This window comes from Marmota flaviventris, chromosome 13 (assembly GCF_047511675.1).
Source record: "Marmota flaviventris isolate mMarFla1 chromosome 13, mMarFla1.hap1, whole genome shotgun sequence".
NCBI classification, from domain to species: Eukaryota; Metazoa; Chordata; class Mammalia; order Rodentia; family Sciuridae; genus Marmota; species Marmota flaviventris.
The window spans coordinates 34,470,245-34,492,485 of record NC_092510.1 but is presented as its reverse complement, the minus strand read 5'-3'; the positions used below and the strand labels follow the sequence as shown (position 1 = coordinate 34,492,485).

Here is a 22,241-nt window from a genome sequence, read left to right as displayed (position 1 = left end):
AGACTGTCAACAGAAGCAAGCCTGTTTCTCAAGAAAAATTTTGGTGCTATAGACAAGAAACCCCAAAGGCCCTCCTTCCAGCTAGAATGAGACCCTGTACCTACCACCAGACCTCTAAGACACCATGCTTCCTCAGTAAGCAGCACAGAATACCTATATCCAAGCATCTTTGGCCTTGAACAAATTCTGACCAGCTCCTGTCAAGTTCATATCAGGATGAATTAACATCTGCAAAACACTGTGGACTTGACCAGTGGTAGTCAATGAGGACCTTTTGACTAATCCAAAGTGATAAACCAGCTGTGATGACAATGTAGCACATTTTTCATATTGCTAGATTTATTCAATTTGAAGGACGGTGGGATTGTTTTTACTGACATTTTGGCATTACAGATCTTTTTATTAAAGGATACAGGTGATTAGTTTATTTTGAATATTCTTGTCAAAACAAAAAGTTGGCAGCCTTATATTGGTCCCACCCATTTTAGGGGGAAGTTTGGCTGCTTGGTGAAGCACTCAGGTTTGGGAACCAGTGATTCAAGTGTCTGAGGTGCCACTATTCTCCAGAGCTTTCTCAACCTCAGCACCATTGGCACCTGGAGCTAGCTATGTGTGTGTTGTGGGTCACTGCCTGGGCATTTTAGGATGCTTAGCAGTATCATTGGCAGCTACTTACTAGATGCTGGTAGAAAGCCACCCAATTCAGATGCTACAACTGAAAATTTCTACAAATGTTAACAAATGTCTTTATTGCTTGAGGTCCATGGAGGGTATGGGTACAAATAGATCCCCATCCCAAACTCAACTGAGAACCACTGGTCTAGAGCAATATTTTTCAAACTATGGTTTCAACCTCTTAATGTATTGTGAACTTCAATTTAGAGAATTACTAGAAGCATTAAAAATGAGAAAGGAGATGAGAAAGAAGTCTTTTCAGTAAGGGAAAACTAGATATCTGCCGCAGTCCGGCTGCAGCAAAATAACGGGGGAGTGACAAACGACTTGTGTAGATCAATACAGCAGGAGTGGAAGCCGTTTATTGTAGGACAACAGAGGTATTTATACATTCCACACAGCTTATCTTAATTAGCATAAACTAGATACATCAGTCAACCAATAAGGAATCTCCACACTTAATGGCTCGTTGGCGTTACTTCACAAACCACTCCCTCTGGCAAAATGCCAGGCGCCATCCAGACTTGTTTACAGACCTTAACAGATATCCACATGCAGAAGAACGATACTAGACCCCTATCACTCACCAGTGGCAAAAGTCAACTCAAAATGGATTTAACATTTAAATGTAACACAAGAAACTTCTAGAAGAAAACAGGGGAAACATTTCAGAACATTGAAATGGACAAGGATTTTTTTTTTTTTTTTTTGACAAGACTCCAAAAACACAGGAAACAGAAGCAAATGTAGACAAATAGGATTACACCAAACTAAAAAGCTTCTACACAGCAATGGAAACAAACAGATGATGAGACAACCCATAAAATGGGAGAAAATACTTGCCAACTAAACCTCTAAGAAAGGTTACTATCCAGAGTATAAAAAGAGCTTTAAAAAAACTCAATAACAAAGAAACAAATAGTCTGATTTAGAAAATGGGTAATAGATCTAAACAGAATTTCTCAAAAGAAGACATATACATGGCTAACAGATATATGACAAAATGTTCCATCTCATGAATGAATCCCTAATGGGAGACCAGGAAGGCAGAGGATACGTCCTCAGATGTAGGTGGGGAGAATCAATGACAACAAAGATGGGGTTTTTGGTGTCACAGCACCACACAGAGATGGAAGAAATCCTGAATTGACCAAGATCAAGGTTTGCCCATCTGGCCCAATAAGAGCTTGGAAAAGAAATTAAGTTCACTTATGGAAAAAATAAAGTTGTAATTGTTGGATACTAGATTTTGAAGCCTGATTAGTATTCACTAGACACAGATATTCATAATGCTTCATAGCATATAAGGACTTTTTCCTTTATTTTAAAATTTTAATTCTTATTAAAAAGTGAAAAGATATTGTTATTATTCTTGTAATCATTTTACAAATGTGAAAATGAAAACATGGAAAAGTTAAGTGACCTTCCTAAGGTCACACAGCTAGGACCTGGCTTAGCAATGACTCAGATCCATGACTCTTCATTCTACCACTTTTGGTTGTTGATGTTCAGAACTCTTCACTAAGGACTTAAGTGAAAGCTCCCTGTTAGTTCTCATAAAATGTTGTTAGGTTACTCAAAACCTTTTAGCGTTTGCAATCTGATGCTCAAATAAGAGGATAGAAGAAGGCTCCCGTGCTGGCACTCTGCCTGCTGTGCCACCTCGGGCCTCCGGGCTGTGGGTTCCATGGCAGTACTCTGCTCTCATGCTGAGGTGGGAGCCAAGGCAGGAATGAGTTGAGAGCTCAGGACCCAAAGAGCATGGGAGGAGAGTCTCATGACTTGGGTGCTGGGTGCTTCCACACTCACCACATTGTAGACTTTTCTTATTTCATTGCCTCTGCTTCTGACCAGACTGTAAGTAACTGAAGGTAGGGACTCCGTCAGGTTTGCTCCTGTTACATCCCCTGCACTACGCAAAATATCAGGCAAGTTGTGGTATCTTAGTTCATTTTCTGTTGCTGTAACAGAATATCCATGACTGGGTAATTTATAAAGGAAAGAAGTCTGTTTAACTCATAGTTCTGGAGGCTGGGAGTCCAAGATCAAGTGAATTCATTGGCATTGGTCTCATGCTGCATAACAGCATAAAAGCAAAAGGGAATTGAGAGGAAAAACTCCAAAGGCAGCTTTGCCTTTACATCAGTTTGCTCTCTAGGAAATTAACCCAGTCCCTTGAGGTTGAGAATTCACTCACTGCTAGGAGAGAAGCATTAATCCCTCTTCATGAGGTGACTATCAGATTCCAATTTGAATTTTGGAAAAGATAAACAAACCATAGCAATGTAGATCCTTAAAAATATTTGCTGAATGAACAAATTGGTGGATGGATGAATTCTTGGTGTCTCTTACACATTTCTAATCATGTATGCCTTAATAGAAGCCCCTCTGCCTTGGGATTGAACCCAAGGGTGCCCTCCTGAGCTACATCCCCAGGCCTTTCCCTCCTCCCCCTCTATTTTTAGACAGGATGTCACTAAATTGCTGAGGCTGTCCTTGAACTTGATATCTTCCTGCCTCAGCTTCCCCAGTAGCTCGAATTACAGACATAAAACTACACAGAGCAATAGGGCCCCTTCAGCGGGAGGCTTGGTCTTAGCTTCCTTTATTTTACCTAACAAAGTTTTATGAAAATAGCAATTTCTAGTGGCAGCCAGGACACACCTCCTTTTCATTCATTATCCCAAGTTCCTCCTTTTTCATTATTCCTAGCCGCTCTTTTGGTCAAGATGTTTGGAATATTTTTTCCTCTCTTCCATGTACACGTACATTTTAAGATTATTATTTTTCTTTTTTGCTTATGTTTAATTGTCAGCTTTCTCTAGATGTTCTTTAGAAGCAGGGAGCAAGGGTTATAAATCAATATGAGAAGATACTTTGCTATCTCATTTTGGAAAAAATATAATTAAAATTCATGGTAGAAAGAATTTCTAAAGTGGCAAGTTGCCTCTCCAAGATATTACCATGTCTTATTTTAGAATTTACTGTCGGTAACTAATCTACATTATTAAATAAGATTCAGTTCATTTGAGTTGCTGAATAATTACTGTGTTGGATAAGTAGTGCTTTTTCGATATTATTAGTTTTATCACATATGCTAAGTTGCTTTTTGGAAGTAGCCTCAGCATTACTTGAAAAGAGATGGAAAATACTTTATTTGTCACAAATTCAATAAATTTGCAATTGAAATTATGCCACAAATATGGTAAAATTTCACTGGATAACTTAAAAAAATTTTAGTGCAATGCATGATAAATAAGACTTATCCTTTAATGGACTCTTAATTTTTTTTTTCTTAAGGCAACATGACAGAGAAGCTTTTCCCAAAGATTATGATATAGAGGGTCCTGATAAAATAAAAAGGCTGTGTGCTTCAACATATTGTCGATTTGGAACTGAGGAACCTCCAGTAAGTAGTTGCTGCTAATTTCTTTAAGTCTTGTATTTTTCTCATAGTGAAACATGAAAATATAAGGGAAGGAATATTTTTTTTTTTTAGCGCTACCTCTAATCAACAAGATTAGCAGCTTAGGTTGGTGACTTAGACACTGTGCTTCAGCAAAATTACCTATACAGATGCACCTAATTCATAAGGTTTTGGGGGAATTAAATGAAATAAGTAAAGTACTTAAAATAGTGCCTGACTATATTAGTTACTTTTCTGTCACTATGATGAAGTACCTGACACAGGTTATGTATGAAGTAAAGAGGTTTATTTGGCTTATGGTTCTGGAGGTTTTAAGATTAAAATCAGGTAAATCCATTGATTTGGACCTGTGATGAGGTTGGGAGTATATGTTAGGTCAAGCAGTCACCTTTTGAGTCAGGAAGAAGAGAGAAACTGAAGTGGCACCCCCTTTCTCCACAGAAAAGTCTTAACTGGGCTTCTCCAGAAATCTTCACCATGGCTGACTTTAGGACTGTCAGCAAAAGAGTCTCTGCAAAAGAGTTCAATGTAGACAAACTTCCTAATTTCGTGTTGCCCTGACTTACTTGGCCACTGGCTGGGAAGATACCAGCACTCCAGGTGCTGAACACCCCTTACTAGTTTTTTACAAACATATCCAGTATAGTAGTTTGTAAAAATGTGCAAACAAGGCCTCTGGCCTTGAGCTGGGCTTCACAGAGATGTCTACATTTTTAAGATAAGTTATCAGTTAGGCTCCATGGTAACAGCTGGCAGGGGGAGGAAAAGGGGAGAAGAAGCTCTCCCCTTCTCAGGTGTTGTCCTTGAAGGGTTAACTTGTCCAAAATAGTAAAAGAAAAAAGCTGCTTTTATGTGAACTTCTGCAGACTGTGACTTCAGAACCCCTTCCCTTACATGCTGGGTATACAACTCTGAAACTACCTGAACTTGGGGTTCAGGGAATTAATTGATTACAGCAAAAGCTGTGCCCTTTGAGCCTGGCTGCAGCTAAATAAAACTCTTTCCTGCTATCTTCGGTGCCTTGAACTTGCCTCATTTGTCCCTACAACAAAACTGTTATGGAATGGATCTTAAATGCCCCCTAGAGAGTTCATGTGTTTGGTCCCCAGCTGGTGGTACTAGTGGGAGGTGGTAGAAACTTAAGGAGGTCAGCCTCATTGGAGGAAGTAGGTTACTAGAGGCATGGCTTGAAAAGTATATTGGGACTCTGGTCCTTTCTTTTTTTGGGGGGGAGGGTATTGGGGCTTGTACTCAGGGGCACTCAACCACTGAACCACATCCCCAGGCCTATTTTTTTTTTTTGTATATTATTTAGAGACAGGGTCTCACTGAGTTGCTTAGTGCCTCGCCTTTGCTGAGGTTGGGTTTGAACTTGCAATCCTCCTGCTTTCTCTTCTTTTGCTATCCTGCTGGGCTGCTATGAGGTGAACTGCTTTTCTCTGCCATACACTTCCCACTATGATATTCTGCCTTGCCTTGGGCCCAAAGTAACAGGGCTGAGTGACCAGGGACTGAAATCTCTGAAATTGTGAGCCAAAACAAAATTTTTCTCCTTTTAATTTTTTCTCAGGTATATTGTTACAGAAAGGGAAAGCTAACTGACGCAGAGACTGAAAGGCTGGGGATCTTCAATCCCTGTTTCTTCTTCCTCCCCTCCCCTCTCCCCCTCCCTCCCCTCCCTCCCCTCTCCCCCTCACTCCCCCTCCCTCCCCCTCTCCCCCTCACTCCCCCTCCCTCCCCCTCCCTCCCCTCTCCCCCTCACTCCCCCTCCCTCCCCTCTCCCCCTCACTCCCCCTCACTCCCCCTCCCTCCCCTCTCCCCCTCACTCCCCCTCACTCCCCCTCCCTCCCCTCTCCTCCCTCCCCTCTCCCCCTCACTCCCCCTCACTCCCCCTCCCTCCCCTCTCCTCCCTCCCCTCTTCCCCTCACTCCCCCTCCCCCCTCCCTCCCCTCTCCTCCCTCCCTTTTCCCTCTTTCCCTACCTCTGTCTCTTTCTTTCTTTTTCTTTTCTTGTTACTGGGGATTGAACCCAGAAACTCTTAACCACTGAGCCACATCCCTAGCCCTTTTTATTTTTTGAGACAGGGTCTTACTAAGTTGCTGAGGCTGGCTTTGAATACCCCTGTCCCTTCTGATGGCATTCCCCCAATGACTAGGCCCTCCTCTTAAAGATCCCCAGTGCGTCCCAGTACTGCCATCTTGGGGATGGAGCACTTAACACATAGGCCTTTGAGGGATATTCAGTATCCAAAATACAGCACTGGCACGTAGCAAGTGCTCAAGAAATTGTTATTATTATTTTGATATTGATATTGCTTCAAAAGCATCTTGCTGGCTGCATTCTTTGCCCTCCATAATAATCCTGTGAAGTGGCACTATCATCACTTATTTTATAGAGGAGAGGAAGGAGACTCCTAGATGTTAAGCAACTTAAAGCCAACACAGGTAGGGACTGGAAAAACAGGAGTTTGAACACAAGTCTTTGATCTTAAATCATTTGTACTTGTCTCAAGGTAGTGAAGTTGCAAGAAATTAAAACATACTATTGATATTCTGATAATATCTTTAAGGTCCATTTACAAAAAAGCACATGCATTGCTAAGTAATTCCTGTTTGAATTGCTGTGAGTGAGTTACTGCTTGGTTACTTGTATGAGGCAAGAGCTCTTCTTCTGAAAGACCCCAAATTGCCTTCTATAATGCCAGCAGCTTTGGAGCTAGATGAAGACCCAATTCAGCCTTAGAGGATGGCCTCTGGGCCTGAAGAGAAGGTTATTTGACAAAGATGGATGTGAATGTGCTAAGAAGACTGGGTTTTATATCATTGTCTGCCCCCGAAGGCTGGGCTACTCTCAGATCAGCTTTTGAAGTAGCGCTGGCCTAAGAATATCCATTTTTCAACACTGGAAATTGTTCTAGAAGATACTTTGTTTTCCAGGGTGAGAGGAATGAATTTGCTTATTGTGGCGGTAGTGTTTCCTCCCTTTCTCTTATAATTAGAATGGACAGAGAATGGTAAGAACAACCTGAAAAATAGGGATTTATTATAAAGTTATAGCTGCCCAGATATAGAACAAGGAAATTTATCAAAACCAAGAGAGCTCTAAAGCAAGACATTTTCCTCGACACTCCACTTTCTCGGACACATACACAAACACACTGTCTTTCTTGGAATCTTTATCTGTGCTCAGGGTTTTCTCTTGCCCTGAGGCCTAAATCTCAGGAGCAATCTGAGATTTGTCAGTTTCCACCCAACTTTCTTTCCCTTTGCACCAAGCTGCCTTGCTGGTCATTAGCTAGCATGTGAAGTGTGATGCTCAACTTAGTCAAGAGCCACCCTGCTTCACTCCCGCCCCTCTAAACCCATGCGTTCTTGAGTGTGGGGCTGTGAGCAAACAAAGAGAAAGCTGGCAAGATAGGCATTGTCTGACATGTAATTAGGGTCTTTGGCCTTTAAAAATATTTATTTTTGCCAGGCGTGGTGGAGCCTGGCAAAAGGAGTTGTTATCCCATTGTCTTGGGGAGGCCGAGGCAGGAGGGTCTCAAGTTCAAAGCCAGCCTCAACAGTTTAGCTAACAAGGCTGTAAGCAACTTAGTGAGACCCTATCTCAAGATAAAATATAAAAAAGTCTGGGGATGCAGCTGAGTGGTAAAGTGCTCCTGGGTTCAATTCTCTGTGCCAAAAAACAAACAGCCCCCACCCCTGCAAGACAAACAAACGAACAAAAACATTTATTTTTGATTTCCACCTGGCTTCTGGGTTGTGGGAGAAAGTGAGATGAAGTGTTGAAACCTCAAATATTTCTTCTCCTAGATTTCTATGCATTATAGTAGTCAAGCACTGGGTTTTTAGGAAGATGCATCAGTAGAGAGTAATGTTTACTTTTTCCATGTCTTTTTGTTGATGCCCATGAAAATCATGTCCTTCCTCTACCAGGTTTAGAATATGTATTAGAGAGGAAGGGAATAGATCAAAGATGGACTGCTTCAGATAAAATTGCTATTTTTATATCTTAACAATAAGTTACATTTTTCTCTAATAGACTTTTTGTGCATTAAGTACTGTTCCATCCATCTTCGTTCTTGTTCTTTGCATCCGGGCTCTAAAATTGGCAAGAAAGATATCATTCTTCCAGTGCTAAACCTAGACTATCAGATCTTATCCAAAGTCCCAAGGGTACAGAGAAGGAGGGGGGATACAGGTTTGGGACCTCCAGGCCTTCATATGATGGATGGTGAGTCCTTTTCCCTATCACAAGTTCTGATAGAGGCCTACAGACTAGAACATTCATGATAGTTGACAGGAACCACACATCTAAAAGCAAGAAGCTGAACTACGTAGGCAGAAACTCCTGAGAGACTATCAGCGGGGTTAAACCAGTACTTAGCTGTTATGTTCTTGAAGGCTAGGTAGGAGCTGAAGAGTTGAAACAGGATTTATTTAATTTTGGGTTTCATTCCCTTCTTTCCCATCTGAGAAGAGTTATCAGGGGAGATATTATTGTGAGTCCTAAAATTTAGAGGACATTAGAAAGAGAGGTCCAGAGAGTCAGGGCCACTTAACATCTGGGCCCACATATCCATATATATATATATATATACACATTTGATTAATATTTGTCAATTAAAAATAAAACAAAACTTTAAAAAGAATAGTTAAGCTCATGTGGATCATATGTGGGCCATGAGGAAGAGAAAGAGACCAGGGAACAGTTTCACAGCTCGCTTTCATTGTATGTGGGAGGAGGAGTGAATGGACTTCCAGGGTTTGAGGTTGGATATTTAAGTCCAACCAGAAGCATCCTGTGTGATGGAATATGCCATTGAATCCTCCCAGAGAGTATGCCAAAGTCTATCAGAACATCCCAGGGAAGCCAGTTTCCATCAGTGTCAGGAAGGATCAAACAGAAACATGCCCACAGGAAATCAAATCAAGATTGCATTCTGCCCTGACTGTATCCATCTCTTCTTCCTCATAACCCCACACTCTTGGCATCATTCCCCTAAGGAGACAGTGGGAGGTGAAAGTAGGGAAGAATTCCAAGAGGGACAATTGAAAAGAAGCCAACTATGCTCCCTATTCCCATTATACTAGGCCAAGCCAGAGCAGGCCCAAGGTAGAGGAATGAGAATCCTCAACTTTAAATGAAGTTTGAAGTTTTGAGTATGAGATGAGACTAGGCATTCTACTTACCTTCATGAGACTTTTCTTGGACTAAAGCAGCCAGAGAATTTTTCCCATTATCTGAAGGTGACCATAACATTCCTGGGGGTTTTCTGATATTGCATCAAAGATAAATGAGCAAGAACTAGCCCCTAGGACTGACTGTGGAAGAGCAGTTATGGAAGAACAGGTTTGTTTTCTGATTGTACCTACTCACAAGTCCTACTTGCTCAGTGGGCCAGCTACCTATTTGCATGTTAAAAAAAGCCCATTCTTATCCCCCCCCATTCCCTTTCCTTACTTTAGTTTTCTTCATAACACTTACATCACTGGACGTTTCTTAGACTTTTTTAGTTGTTAACTTTCTGTTTCCATTTACTGGGATACATGCTTCATGAGAGTAGGGACTTTGGTCTGTTTTTCTCTCTAGAACAGTGACCAGCACATGGTGAGTGTTCCGTGTATATATATATATATATATATATATATATATATATATATATATATATGTGAAAGAAAGAAAGGAGGGAGGGAAGGAAGGAAAACATTCAACAAATATTTATTGAGGGCCTATTAAGAAACAATTCCCAACAAGGTCCTTGTACATAGGAAACTCACAGTTCATAGGGAAAATGGGGAGATAAAACCATAATACCAAGGGGTCTAATGGGTGCTACGATAAAAAGATCAGGGTGCTGTGAGAGGCACCTGAACTGAAATGAGTTGGTCGAGGTTCGGGGATGGCTTCCTTTGAGACTCCTGAACTAAATCTTAAAGAAACCCTTTCTTGACACAATCTCGGAAAATGCTGCTTAGGTTTTGATGGTGAGATAAATGGTTTCCTACTTCATGGTTCTAGAGGTTTCAAGAGGCCAGGTGGGACCACAGAGGATCTAGATTCACAGGGGAGAAGTAGTTCAAGGCACTGAGGTTTCTCTGATTATCTATTAGTCTAAGTGATTATGAGCAATAGCATTTTGAATTATGGTATTTGTTTTGGTACTTATTTAGACTTTATTCAAATGATATAACTCTATCAGAATGAATTCAGTGCAGAGTAAAATTATCAGGAGTTCATCCATTATTGTTTTCTCAATTCGTTAAGCCTCTTTCCTAAGCATTCCCAATGCCACCAAGGGCTGGTGCCACAGTCACTGGTTGATCCCTCCTTGCATGTGAGACTGATGTCAAGGTGAGGGCTGCAAGAGGCTGAATAGAGACCAAGACTGAGGAAGTGGTGCATGTTGAATCCCTAAAATTTATGATCTCAATCATACATAGAATCTTAAAAAGTCAAACTCCTTGGAGAAGAGAGTAGAATGGTGGTTACTAGAAGCTGAGGGGACAGGGAAGTGGAAGAGATGGGGAGAAGATAGTCAACTAGCACAGAGTTGTGGAAGAGTAAGTTCTGATATTCTATTGCACAACATCATGGCTATAGCTAATAGTAATTTAAATTTTAAAGACTACAAGAGAGGACTTTAAGTGTCCTCACTACAAAAATATAAAAAAAAATAAATATCTGAGGTGTTGGATATGCTAATAGCCTGATTTGGTCATTGCGCATTGTATGCATGAATTGAAACATCATATTATGTTCCATAAATATATGCAATTAGAGGCTGGGGAAATAGCTCAGTTGGTAAAGTGCTTGCCTAGCATACAAAAAGCACTGGTTTCAATCCCCAGCACCACCACCACCACCAACACACACACAATATATATATATATATATATATATATATATATATATATATATATATATACACACACACACACATTTGATTAATATTTGTCAATTAAAAATAACACAAAACTTTAAAAATAATAGTTACATATAGGCCTAAATATGAGGTGTTTGTAGATAAAATAGGATATTTTGAAATTAATGACTCTAAAAGGAATTTAAAAAGATATAATTATACTAGATCTAAGATATTAGATTATAATTTACTTACTTAGTTCAGATATTTTTCTTTGACATAGTAGAATAGTGATTTAACCAGTAGAATCTTAACAGATGCTCCTTGAATTTACATCTAAGTACCTGAATGGAGCATATGGATCAAATTTTTATAGATGAAGTAATTTTCATTGCCATTTTAATAGTAAGATATTTGGGGGCAGTGGATTGCTGAGCTAGGGCTTCCTTTTCTCCCTGCCTCCATAGTCTCTGAAGTTGAAGTGGATGCCACCATTTTGAGCATCACTTCCTGGAAGTATTTTGGATTGTCTTTTCAGAATCAGCATAACTGCATCTGCCTTTCCTGTTTCAGGAAATTCTGTATAAATTTTGGCCAATGAATGTACTTTGCTACATCTGTGGGATCATTTATTCTAGCAAATATCTTCTCTGTCATTTCTAGGGATTTGGGACAGGAATGAAAGCAAGCCACACACCCTTTGAATCCCATCATTCTCTTTGCTGCTGCAATTATATGTCACTAATCATGTCCTAATGTAACTCTTAGACTAGATATTAATTTTTCACATATATTAGTTTACTTAAGCAGGCATAACTGTTATGTTAAAGAAATGAAATTTAAATGGCCCAATCATGGGCATGTGCACACATGTACACACACACACACACACACACACACATGCCCATATTCTTTGCTTCCACTGTCTATTTACACTGCTCCATAGAGTTAGTTCTTCCTTTTTCCTTGGATAAGATCTTATACAGATACTATAATTTCTTTAGTCACTCTCAGGTAATAAAAACCTATTGCTCATATTTCAATAATTAAATATCTCATCAAAATGTTGATTTCATTTAAGGTTAAAACTTTTCTCCTCCACCAGCTAAAGCCTACTTCAGGCCAGTGAAGTCTGCAGAGGGAATTGGGAGGTGAAGGACAGGGTGAGGTTTGTTGATTTTCTATTTCTCCACCTGTTCTACTCTTTCCTTTCCCCAGACACTGGACAGCATGAATGTCCTTTTGTGATTATTTGTCTACTATTCATTATGTAGCCAAGACTGTTTTGTGACAAGAAATGGTTTTGTTACCTTAGAGTAATCAGACAAAAAAAATGAGACTTGATCAAGATTTATTTCTTCTAGGAACAGGAATTTAACCACCCTATAAAAGCTTGCTTGATCAGGCAGTGGGGAGGAAATTGAATTAGTTTTTTATTATACCTAGCAAGTCTCATTTGTTCAAAATAATGATGGTTGTATTTGTGGGGAACTCTCTGGGATCCTTTAAGACTCTGTGTGGCACTACTGAGTTAACCTAGATGTGAAAAGAGGACCAGTATTTTCAAGGGCAAAACTACTGCTGAGAAATAAGAATGGCCTTTTTGATGACTTTTAAAGAGCAAGATTGCTAAAAAAGTCTTGGGTGTTACCTGTTCTTGCAGCTGCTGATTTTTTGTCTTTTTTGTCAATTATACAAAAATACTATCCTTGGAGGAGGTGAGCTGTTTGACACTAAAGACTTTTCTTTATTTTTGACTGAAGATCTAAGATCTACAATCTTCAACTTTAATTCAAAGTGAAGAGACAAACTAGTTAGGTAGAACATGCAAAGCATTTCTGCAGAAACTGAATTTCGTGGTCTCTCATTCACCTTAAAGATATAAAGACAAACAATCAAAAAAATTTTTTTGAGAAGACCTGGACAAAAGCATTTAGAATGTGTCAGAATCATCTGGAGGGAGAGTGCAGGTTGTGATCTCACTCCCAGAGGGTAGAGACAGGAAAGGTGTTCCTTCACTCTAAACCTGAAGAGTTAGGCCCTCACAGGTATCACCCAGGACTTGATAAGAGTTCCTTGGAGGTTGGGGGATTTGATGGACTGGGGTCTCCCTCATTCATGCTTGCCAAAAGACTATAGGCTAGAGGGTTTCAGAAGCAGCCTGTGGCATCAGAAGGAATACTTGACTTGGCAAGTCTTATACTTTCTTCAGTATGTGTCAGAGGAGTCTGCTTTTGGGGGGTCCAAGAAAGAACTGTCAATTGAAAGTCATCTAAAATGAACCTTTCCATGATTTTTCCAAGAGGTAAATCATCCTGGGGACAAAGATGCTGGCTACCTTAAATGTGTAACTTGAGAGGAAGTCACAAGCTACTCCTCATTCTCTGTGCCAATTACCCAGGTTATGTGTCTACTGGGTTTTCTTAAATGCAACACATATGGGGGGGGGGTCATTCTAGAAGTTTAGAAACTGGGACTTAAAAAAACCCTGATAGTCAAGAAAACAGGGAATAAGTGATATTATGAAATGCACTGCCTATACACATTTGATATTTTTTATATTATCATTTGACTCAAGCTGGATTTTATTATGCAAATTGAATGGAAATTTTAGTGATATTTTATGAGTGTGTGCTGTGTTAATTTAGCTATCTCATGTACCAAATTGCCAATCTCCAGTTTGTGATGTGTATATATATATAAAACCCAAAAGAGTTTTAAACATATGGAAGTGCTTTTATGGATCACCCACGCTTACGTCAGGTTATGAACATTTCTACACCAAAGTGATTTTTCACATTAAGCTGGTGTAGGATTAGGTTTGCCTACATATACCAGAAATCATAAATCAACAGAGGCTGTTCACATTAGGTTTTATTCTTTCATGTAAAAAGCATGGAGGATATATTCTTAAACCTACTACGAAGACTGGCACTGCGGGAATATGTATGGACAGGTGAATGAATGAATCAGATTGGATGGGACTTGTACTTTTTAGCTGCACATTGCTTAATTCCTTTCAGCCTCAGTTTTCCCCACCTGTAAAATGGAAATAAATTATGTCAAGTATTCTTCCTTTGCCCTCCTGATCTATTTTCTAGCTTTCTCCACCAAGTGCCAAGAAGGATAACTTCTGTAGATTACACCCGTGAGCTCCCTTGCCCTCTAGCATTCTGTGGGGGATTGGCCTGCAGGAAGCACTGGCAGGTGAATAGAGGAGGGAGAAGAATGAGTGTGACTACTTATCCTGTGGTTTCCTGCCTACAGGACCATGATTTGGTGATCATTGTGTGCCTGTTCTGAAAAACTACAACTATTAGATTGCACTGTCTTTATAGCTGTAGGTTTTTTTGGGTTCAGTAACTGCTCTACCATATGGCTCTTCTCTGACTATTCTCAGAGTACTTCAACATTGTTGCGATCTTAATGTTCACCATACTTTTATAAATGGATCCTTATATTCTCCCCAGTTCCCCATTTGATTGGTCTTTTCCTTCTGAGGCCATGATGGGTAAACAAGTCACAGCGTTGCTCTTTGTATTCAGTGAAATAATGCATATACTAATGCTATCATTATCTGTTTCCTTTTAATCCTGCATTATTTCATGTTTGGCAATATCTTGGCTGCACATAATTTCTGAAGGGTCGGTGGATTTATTGAAATATTTTACTGTTGAAAATGACCAGAACATAGCTCATGTCAAATTTTCAATTTTATACCTTAAAAAAAGGTGGATGCTAATTGTTTCCCTAAATATATTTTTTCTTCCTTTGTTGTTAAAATGTATAACATGAGGTCCAATCCAGGCTCCCTTAGCATTGACTGGTGAGTGGTGAAATCTTAGAGGAAGAACAGTTCACAGCTGGGAAATTGGGCTGGGAGACTAATGATTTGGTAAGTTGAGGTTTTAGAGAACAGTGGTCAGAGATCAGTGGTGTAGACCAGGGATCCAGGCCCAGAGACTATGGTTAAAACTATTTTGAGTTGGGTAGGATCCTAGTTATGGCAGAGCCTTCTTGCTAACTTGAAGTAGACCAAACCTCTTGGACTACAGCTGTGATACTACTGCAATTGGAGGCTTCAGGTTTCTAAAGAGCGGTAAGCCTTTGTGTGAAACAAAACATCTAGTGGGATTATTGTGTTCTGAGATTTCACTGGATGTTTGGGGGAACCTTGTCTTTGGGCTCAGGTAAAAGAGTGGGTTCTTTTGGTGATGAGTTCTGGTTCTCTGCTCTGAACCTCCAGATTCAGATCTAGAGGTTCATATGGGTGAAATACTGACTCCTTAGCTCCATTTTTCTTGCCAAGATTCCTTAGATGCTACCCATGATGCTTCTGCAATTGGTCTGAAAACATTAGTTTTCAGATTATCCCCCATAGTAATAATTGCTTGATATTTATCAAATTATCCTCCCTAATAAAGAATGGATAACAATGATGATGATGATGACAATGATGATGATATCTAAACTCCTTTTTTATTTAAAAAGTGATTGCGACAAATGTTTTCTTACTTAGGGAAGTTAAATATATAAACCCTGAGAAGGATAAAGAAGGAAATAGAAAGTAGATAAAAATTAGTATTTAGTTGAATGAAACACTTTCTATTTCATAGGAACAACTAATTTGATTTTATTTTCCAACAACACATAGTAAAAATTGCTATTTTTAGATATTCATGATAAAATATAGTTGAGGGCTATATTATTTTTTAATGTGAAGGAGTCAATAATTAAAATCAGAATGCACTTCAATGGGAAAATATTTTAGTAACTGGACATTTTTGGTGATTAATTCATTTTTCTTACACGTGGCTTCTATTTTTCCAGATTTGGATATCAGAAACACACGAAGAGATGGCACAAGGTTTTTCAAACAAAAACTTCGTTGAAATAAAGAGCAAGCCCTTATTAAATGAGGAAACAATGTGCTCTGGGATTATTGAGAGGTATTCTAAATACCTTCTTTTGTTTATAGGACCTGAACTTGCAGGAAAGGATTTGTATTAATAGTAATGTAGATACCCCTCCTATTTTTTTTTTGCCTCAAACTTTCTTCTCGTGCTGTACCCCTTCTTTGGAATTCCTTTTCCCTCAATGGTTTGCCAGTCAACACTTTCACGTGTTCTTGGTCCAGCTAAAAATCTCATTTCCTCTTTATACATTTTCTGACTACCTAGGTTTGAACCCCACTTTCACAAATGTGAAAGTTATTTGGTGCATACAATCCTGTTTGTACACTTATAAAATGGGAAAGACTAAACTGTTCACCTCAAAAGGTGGTTCAGAAGTTTAGATGAGATAAAGTATGCAATGTATCTAGAAATATTGCCGGAAATGCTGTCAGAATTAGGTAAATGTCATTAACCAGAATTAATTGCTCTGGTATCCCTGCCATTGGAGTATGTTATGTCCTACGTGAGAGCTGGACTTGTATTCTAGTTGTTTCTATGTGTGTGCAAGTCCTTGCCAGTGCCTCTTCATGGAAGAGCATGACATCGACTTTGTCTTTTATTGTTATTTTTGGAAAAGGCAGTCAAAGTAATGACAAAATGTTAAAATTTCCTTTTACTTAGACATTTATTTTTCAAAGTGTATAAACATTGCAAACATAAAACCCTGTAAAAATAATTGTAAACATTCAACCCTAAATTCATTTTATACAGCTTTGATAATTTATTTATAGCAGTCTGTCACATATTATTAAAAATTGCTGTCCCATCTTGTTTACAGGGATACAGGGTTGCCTGCAACAGATTTTGGGGCTCTTTTTACCAGACATCCACCAGATTGGAACAAAATGTAAGTAGCCCCCGAACTGCTGCAGGTTGTATAAAATATTTATTGATCCAGAGGATTGAAGGCATGAGGGTATGCCAAGGTCAACAAAACGACTTTACATGACATTTCAGATTTTCTTTAACAAAATTTTTTTTCAATCAAGAGGTATAACATTAATAATAACAACAACAATAATAAAAGGAATAATGCAAGCCAATCCTCATTATTTGCACATCTGTATTTACAAATTCTCCTAACTCTCTAAAATTTATTTGTAACCTTCAAATTAATACTTGCGGTACTGATGCAGTTACTTGCAGACATGGGCAAAATGTTAAGTCACCTGATGTTCACACTTTCAGCTGAAGTAAAATATGGAGGTGATCTGCCTTCTTGTTTTAGTTCTCATGCAGTAGACGACTGTCCCTTCACAGTCTATTTAGTGCCATGCTTTTCTAACTTTTATGTTTTTTGTTGATCTCGTTGTTAAAATGTCCCCCAAGCATAGTGCTGAAGTGCCATCATGTCCCTAAATACAATAAAGCTGTGATGTGCCTTTTGGAGAAAATCCATGTGTTAGATAAACTTTATTCAGGTAATGATGATAGTGCTATTGGTGGTGAATTCAATGTTGATGAAGTGACAATATATTCTAAATAAGATGTCTTTAAACAGAAACACGCACAAAATAAGGTCATATATTGATCAAGCAGTGACATGTCATGACCAGACGCTTTCAGGAACCTAACCTTGTATTGCCCTTAAGAACAACGGTGGTTCAATGCTTGCTAATTCAGGGTTTGCAACAACCTCTTGGAGCACTACTGTGTAAACAGAATGGACTGTAGAGCAAGAGATTGATGCATTTTTACTGATAATAGAAATTATTTGGGGAACAGTGTTAATTACCACTACAAAAAAGGAAATTTCTTATCCACTCATCTTTCTAAAGAACACATATTTTGTAATATACAGGTAAGTGATACGGAAATATACTTACAAACATGACAAAATTCTTGATATTGGATTTTGTATTACAGGATTGTTGTGAGAACTAAGCAAATTAAGATATGTAAAACAATTAGAACAGCAACTGTGACTTTAGGAGAATTTTCTTGATTTCTTTCATTCTTGATTCATTTTGTTTTCTCTTTCAGAAATTTTCTACTTGGATATTGGGTTGCTTGGCCTGATTCCTTGGATTTTCTTGTCTTTTTTCTCTTTTTTTTTTCTTTTTATCTTTAGTATTTACTTTGCTCTCTATTACTACAATGCTACTAATGAATTTTGTTTTCTGAATTATTCTGTTTTTTTAAGATCCTTTTGGGGTTTCATGACCACAATATCTTCCCTTAGCCATCTGGGACGGTTAATGATAGTTTGTTTTTCTTTTAATTTCTTCTCACACATAGTCTTCACTCAAAGCTGCTTTTTATTTAGTTTTAATTTTTGTTTGTATGGCATCTATCTTCGATGTGAGAAGCATTTTCCTCAGATGGTTCGTCATCAATTCTTGGTTTTTGTTCATAATTAAACAATAAGGCTGGGAGCCTATGGGCAAGCATCATTGGAGGAATCTAGCTGGGTCGGCTTTTCAAAGCAGCCTTAGTGTCATAATTTCAGACTTTCCTTTTGGGCTGGTCAGATTACCAGAGGTGGAGCCCCAAGGGAAGTTTACCAGGGGAGGTGCAGTTGCTCTGCAGTGGAGGAGGACCTTTGGAGCTCTAACTGCTTCTTGAATAGCTCTGCCTCAGTCACCCTTTGATATCTTAGAATTTGGCTCTCTGCTACCTTATCCATCTTCTTTTATGCTTCCAAAATTTGTTTCTTTCTTCCTTTCTGTTCTATCTATTCTTGTGGATTCTAAGGTTCTAATGAAATATTTGAGGAGCTCTTGAGGAAAGCAAGATTCTATGTGTTGTTCAACTTTAACTCTGAAGTTGGCCTCCTCCAGAGGACCTTCCCATACCTAACACCCTTATTCCCATGACTTCATAGACCCCTCCTCATGGCTGTTCATAGCGCTGTGTGCTTCTTTTTTACTAACACTATTTATTTGCTTTTGCCATTACTTCCTTTTTTTGTGTTTCTTTCTGAATTCAATGCTCTGAGGGGCAGGACTGTCACAGTTCCATCCCCAGTGCCTAATATAGTCCTGACCCGTAGCAGGTGCACCATGATTGTATTTGAATGCATAAGTTAATTACTTCTGATGTTGAACAACAAATTATAATAAAAGGGGGTGTATCTAATTTCTTATTTGATTTAGGAATTTGAGACCTGAAGAACACAATGATGTCTTCAATTCTATTTTGATAAATGCATTAGAAGACATGGTGTTTCAGAAAACCAGCCCTTATTATTAATTTGAACTGCTAGAACTTCTTTGTGTTATTTGATTTATGAGTATTAACAAGGAAATAAACACATGAGCACCTTCAACTGTCCTTTGCTAATTCCATAAGTAATTCTTTCTTTCAGGTAATATACACTAATTAAAGGACAGTCCATATAATAGAATGCTGTGGGGGTTTAGAATCTGCTGTCTTGAATATTAAATATTCTTTTGCTTCTTGCCAGTTGTACAGCTGTGGAAGTTAAATGTCAACTTTAAAAGGCAATGAATAAGAATGAGTTTGCTCAATGGACCAAAATAATGTGCTTCAACTTATAAAAGAAAGGCTGTAATCATAATGTAAATTTAAACTTAAGGTTACCTCTTAAGGAAAAAAAATCAGAAGAAAGGTATAGCTTTGTTATTAAGGAGACATTAGTCCAATGCAATGATCTTAATTTTTTGAGATAATATCCATTATATTGTAATGAAACTCAACTATTTGTTTCTTTTTCTCATAACTCAGCCTTTGGCCCACTTACTTCACTTGGGACCAAGATGGAGAAGACACAATACTTACACAAATTGGTAGTACATATCTCAGTAAAACAGATTGAAAATCAGAAGAACTAGAATGCTCAATACCACTCGTCACTTGTCACTTTTGTCAAACTTGTCACTCCTGACTTTCATTAGAGAAAAGGGCTCTGTGAACAATTTCTTCCTTATATGCCCCAGATTGAGATAAATGGAAACAAATTTATAATATAGGGAACAATTAGGCAGAGATGAAAATTGATAGCAAAGACTTAATATGAGATTTATAGACTTTGAGTCTGGATTGAGCTCATCTAGAACTAGATATATTGTTTCTCTTGAGGGTTGGCTACATTCCCAAGGACTTGACATTGGCCAGTGATGGAAGAGTTGAGTCAAGGAGGTTCAAAAATCTCTTTAGACAGTAACAGTGCTCTTTTGATCTCTGATCTGGTTGCCTGTGTAAGGAATCTCAAACATACATTACTTTTACTATGTAGATGTAGACAGTCAAAACATAGAAAAATAAAGGGGAGGATGGTTTCCTTTAAGGTATATAGGAAAAATGGATGGAAATGTGAATAGAGTGAATGGGCTAACTTAAGTGTCTTTCCTTGCTCTCTTATCTGATTCTCAAGCATCTCAAGTAAGTTTGACTCAATTTTGAAAGACTTTTTATGAGGCCTAGAAAACTAAATCATAACTTATGAGAGGGGTCCTATATATCTGATTATCTAATACAGAATAATTTCATGATTTGTTCAGACCCAGATAGTCATAGCTAATTCATTTCAGGAAGTAAGGTTTTCTGTGTAAAAGTATCTGAATTGTATCTGTGACCATTAAATGAACAGCTAGAGACAAAAACAATAGAATAAACAACAACAAAAACTATATCAACAGATTCAATTTTAAAAGGGAAATTTAGGAAGAAATATAATTTTATGTGAAGGTCTTATTTCTCAGAGTATTAAATATTGATTTGATAGTAACTTAAATATACTCATGTAATCTTTTGTGATCCTAGGATAAGGGTCCACAGAAGAAGTCATTTTTTTTAATAGGGAAAACCCCAATTCTGGTAGAGGGTATTTGCCATGGGAGAAGCAGTTGCTTAGGAACCGGGATCAGTTTAAGAACATTCGGGAATACTGAGCACTAAGCACCCACTGGAGAATGGAGAAATAGCCAAGGTAGACCTCATACAAGGTCAGCCCTAAATATTGAATACTGTCATTTTTTACTGAAACTTATTGCCTTCTGATGGTAGTGATCAGTGTATATTTGTTAAAATTTTATGATTTTAAGTGTGTCATGTTTCCGAATTCACCCAAATACTTATATGATCCTCCTGGTGGGAGAAGAAACAAATTAACATTGACTTGGATCACTGGATAACTTTTTGACATTGTGCGTTTTTTGAAAGAGCACAGTATGGGAAACTAGGAAACCTGGGATCTACTTCTTGGCCTACGTTAAAGCTACTAGGTGACCTTGTGCTGGTTAATAACTCTCTCTGGACTCCAGTTGTTTCCATCTGGAAAATGAGGGGATTGGATCAAATGATCTGTAAAGTCCTTTCCCATGCTAAAATTTTATGGCTCCGAGGAGCAAGGCATCTATGGTCGTGTAAATAGGCAAGTTAAATGAGGCCAAAAGTAGTTCAGGCAATTAAGTTTTCATTGTTGGCAGACAGCCGTCATCCATATGTGTGAGTGGAGTGGTCATTTCACAGTAGCCACAGCAAGCTTGGGCCACAGTTTATTCCTCTCACTGGGGCATTTAGCATCTGTAAAACCTCTGTACTTTTCAAAGGAAACATACTGCATATAAGTTGTTAGAGGACCCCCACCCCTTTTCTCAAAGTACAGTGCAAAGCATTTATTTTCTTTTCTACTTAGGCACTCCTATGGTGTTTTTCTCTTGGTGAAACACCAGCCAGTTGTTATGAGAGGGACCTAAATTCCATTCCCGAGTCTGCATCTTATTCATTGCAGGACATTTAGCTTTTGTGTGACCAGCTTTTTTTCTTTGGGGCCAACATCCTCTCTTTCCCTCAGTGTAATTCAGCTAGGTCATATGATGGAAGGGCTGATTCTGTTCCTCATTCCCATCTCCCCATAAGCCCAAGTGTTGGGTACCTGATCCAGGCCAGGCCAATCAGAGAACATGCAGGGGTGGTAAACAGTATGGAGCAGAGTATTCCTCCTCTACTCCCAGATTGCAGGTTCAGAAGATAGCTTCCTTCTGGGGGAGCATCTGTCTGTGCATTGAGTTATGCAGAGGTATAGAAAAGGAATGATCTGATGACCTCCTGCTTCTGTGAGCTGGTATTTTTCTTTCTTATTCAAGTTTGAGTTGGGTTCCTGTGCTTTAAAACTATATTAGAAATACTAATAAAATCAAATATTTACATGGAGCTTATATGTGTCATATTTTTATGTTCCCTACAAGAACTTTGTAAGTTGGTTCCATCGTCTGCATTCTGTGGAGGATAAAACAGAGCACAGAGAAGTAACATGTCCCAACTCTCATAGCTGGTATGTGATAACAAGTCAGAATTTTAACTGAGACAGTTTAACATTAAAACTCATTATCTTAGACACTCTTGTATGCTATCT

The 22,241-nt window shown here is 38.6% G+C and overlaps 1 protein-coding gene across 1 annotated transcript in view; it reads left to right on the top strand.

Moving 5' to 3' along the window:
* The window catches only part of Cfap95 (cilia and flagella associated protein 95), a 63,153-nt gene that overhangs the window by 17,721 nt on the left and 23,191 nt on the right, over positions 1 to 22,241 (top strand). Inside the window, exons 2-4 of the mRNA XM_027940123.1 lie at positions 3,976 to 4,084; positions 15,798 to 15,916; positions 16,701 to 16,769. Of these exons, the coding sequence (XP_027795924.1) occupies positions 3,976 to 4,084; positions 15,798 to 15,916; positions 16,701 to 16,769 (297 nt within the window). The remainder of the gene's footprint in view (positions 1 to 3,975; positions 4,085 to 15,797; positions 15,917 to 16,700; positions 16,770 to 22,241) is intronic.